This window comes from Panicum hallii, chromosome 2, assembly GCF_002211085.1.
Source record: "Panicum hallii strain FIL2 chromosome 2, PHallii_v3.1, whole genome shotgun sequence".
Classification (NCBI taxonomy): domain Eukaryota; kingdom Viridiplantae; phylum Streptophyta; class Magnoliopsida; order Poales; family Poaceae; genus Panicum; species Panicum hallii.
Genome location: NC_038043.1, coordinates 15,792,619 through 15,795,419, shown reverse-complemented (window position 1 = coordinate 15,795,419; position 2,801 = coordinate 15,792,619). Strand labels below are relative to the sequence as shown.

Genomic DNA, 2,801 nt, shown 5'->3' with positions numbered 1-2,801 from the left:
GGATCCTGCTCGCTTGTTGTACTCGACTACTCGAGCAAGCAAGCTAGTAGGCACGAAAAGACCCTAGTCACTAGTCACTCGGAGACGGATGGATGGAGAGGCACTAGCTGTAGCTGGTGTGCAGCGAGCTGCTGCTCCTGCCTGGGGAACCCAAAAAGATGGTGGAGGGAAGCCCAAAAAATCAAAAGCCCTTCTCTCTCTCTCTCATCTCGCCACACCACGCCGCGGCAATAAAGAAGCCGCTGTGCCGCCTGCGTGTCACTCTCTCACTCCTCCTATCTCTTTCGTCTTCCTCCTCCCAAACCCCGATAAAACCACGCTTTCCCTCCTCCCCGCTTCGGATTCTTTCCCCCCTCTGGTCGCTGGTTCTGTCTTCGCCTCGTCACTCTCCCACGCCACACCGAAGACCGAGAGAAAAGGACGAGTTTTTTTCCTAGCTGCAACCGCAAGCTAGCGCTCTCGCCATGGAGGAGGAGATGCTGCTCTCCTCTTCCTCCGCCGCCGTCGCCGCCTGAGCTCCCCCTTCGCTCGCTCATTCAATCGCGCCGTTAGACGTACCTCTCCCCTGGGCTTGGTGAATAAAGCTAAGCCATGGAGGCTTTCGCCGCGCTGTTCGACCCCCTCTACTGCCCCGAGGAGCACCTCGACCTGTACCACGAGGAGCCCGGCGAGGACTCGGAGGAGCAGTGGCCGGCGGCGCTCGACGACGAGCTGCCGGCGCTGTTCGAGGCGCACAGGGCCAAGGAGGGGGTGGTGCTGGCGGCCGAGGGGGAGGAGGACGGGTACGGCGGCGCGGCGGGGCGTGAGGCCGCAGTCGGCTGGGCGTGCCGCGCCGCGGCGCGGCTGGGCTTCTCCGCGCTCACCGCCGCTCTCGCCGCCGCCTACCTCGACCGCTGCTTCCTCTCCGGCGGCGCGCTCCGGCTCGGCGACCGCCCCTGGATGGCGCGCCTGGCCGCCGTCGCCTGCGTCGCGCTCGCCGCCAAGGTCGAGGAGACGCGCGTGCCGCTGCTCCTCGACCTCCAGCTCTGCGCCGCCGCCGGCCCCGACGCCGACCCCGCGGACGCCTACGTGTTCGAGGCCAAGACGGTGCGCCGGATGGAGCTGCTCGTGCTCTCCGCGCTCGGATGGCGGATGCACCCTGTCACGCCCTTCTCCTACCTCCAGCCCCTCCTCGCCGACGCCGCGATGCGCCTGCACAACTGCGACGGCGTCCTCCTCGCGGTCATGGCCGGTGCGTGCTCCTCGCGAGTTCCTGCTGCATTTTGTGCGACAAAGATCCCATCTTTACTGCATTCCCGTGCCAAAGACTAGTTTTTTCTTATTCTGATACCCTTGTAAAATGTGGCAGATTGGAGGTGGCCTCGGTGCCGTCCCTCGGCGTGGGCTGCCGCCGCGTTGCTGGCCACCGCCGGCTGCGGCGACGACGACTCGGACCTCCTCGCGCTCATCAATGCCCCCGAGGTTAGCGCAGCACAATGCCATTGCAAATGTCGCTTGGATTCTTGTCGTTTCTTTGTGAGCCCTGTACCAACCGTTTGCACGACGCCGCAGGACGAGGCCGCGGAGTGCGCCAGGATCATCTCCGAGGCGACGGGCATGAGCTTCCTCGCCGGCGCCGGCGGCGCCGGCGCCGGGAATAAGCGGAAGCACGCGACGGCGCGGATGTACTCGCCGCCGCTGAGCCCGAGCGGCGTGATCGGCGCGCTGTCCTGCTTCAGCTGCGAGAGCTCGTCGTCCGCCACGGCGGACTCGCGCCCTGCGTCCACGGCGGCGGCGGCGGCCGGCGCGTGGGTGGCGTCCGTGTCGTCCTCCCCGGAGCCCGCCGGCCGGGACCCCAAGCGCGCCGCGGCGGCGCTCCCGGTCCCGCACCCGCTTCCCCCCGACGAGGAGAGCCGCGACGCCTGGCCGTCCACCTGCGCCGCGTGACGCACCGTGCCGGAGGCGCGGTGCCTATGGCGAACCGCCGCCGCTCGGTGGCGGTGGAACTGGCGGAGGAAGATAAAGGAGAATCGCAAGCTGTCGCGGTGACCAGAAGAACCGTTTTGCCCGTTCGCCATGAGAGAATGGGGGCAACAAGATCAAGAAAAGATGTAATCTTTCGCTTGCTCATGGCAGCGCATTTTGCAATCATGGTTCTCGCCGTTGTTAGAGGGGTCGTGGAGAGCTGAGCTGGAGGTGGAAGAAGATGATTATTGGAGGATAATTAACCGTCGAGATCGACGGCCGGTTTAAGAATTAGTTGCAATTGTAGCAATGGTGGTAGGGTTCTTGACTTGTTGCCATGTTCTTGTTGCGAGTTGCTTCATTGCTCGGCTTGGCTTGGAATGGCCGGGGCCTCCTTGTCGTCCTCCCTCTGGCCCTGCTGCACCACTACTGTAGCCGCACTGCTATCACCCTGTGCCTGCGTTGCCTCTCTCCATCTCGATTTGATTTCCCCTCTCTCTCGACCTTTCTTCCATCAATGCAAATGCAGCAGCTCCCCCGCTCCCCATGGACAATGCCATGCAACGGTTGGAAGATGAGCCTCCATTAATGTCCTCGACAAGCATTGTGATAAATAAATCCTGAAAATCCTTGTTTACCTGTAGCTACGAATAAATGTGGCACCCTGCTTGTAATGCTTGTTTATGTGTAGTGCAGCATTAATTGGTATTACTGGGAATGTATGTCTCAGATGGGCGCATGTGCTGGTGCTGATTTGATGAGCAAGAGAGGGAGGGAAATAAAGGGCATGTTTGGTTACAGAGATTAAATTTTAGTTTCTACTGTATCGAATGTTTATCGAATGTTTGGTTACTAGA

General features: G+C 61.8%; 1 protein-coding gene across 1 annotated transcript; it reads left to right on the top strand.

The window, feature by feature from the left end:
• Positions 1–358: 358 nt before the first annotated feature.
• LOC112882376 (cyclin-D3-2-like) lies at positions 359–2,305 on the top strand. The gene is made up of 3 exons (XM_025947422.1): positions 359–1,231; positions 1,349–1,461; positions 1,552–2,305. The coding sequence occupies exons 1-3, from the start codon at positions 592–594 to the stop codon at positions 1,924–1,926; spliced, it is 1,128 nt and encodes a 375-aa protein (XP_025803207.1). The 5' UTR covers positions 359–591; the 3' UTR covers positions 1,927–2,305.
• Positions 2,306–2,801: the final 496 nt, after the last annotated feature.

Excerpts from the sequence above, each read along its gene's own strand:
- LOC112882376 (XM_025947422.1), top strand. The coding sequence starts at position 592 with ATGGAGGCTTTCGCCGCGCTGTTCGACCCCCTCTACTGCCCCGAGGAG. Across the intron at positions 1,232-1,348 it reads CCTCCTCGCGGTCATGGCCG|ATTGGAGGTGGCCTCGGTGC; the intron begins GTGCGTGCTCCT and ends AAAATGTGGCAG. Across the intron at positions 1,462-1,551 it reads CGCTCATCAATGCCCCCGAG|GACGAGGCCGCGGAGTGCGC; the intron begins GTTAGCGCAGCA and ends ACGACGCCGCAG.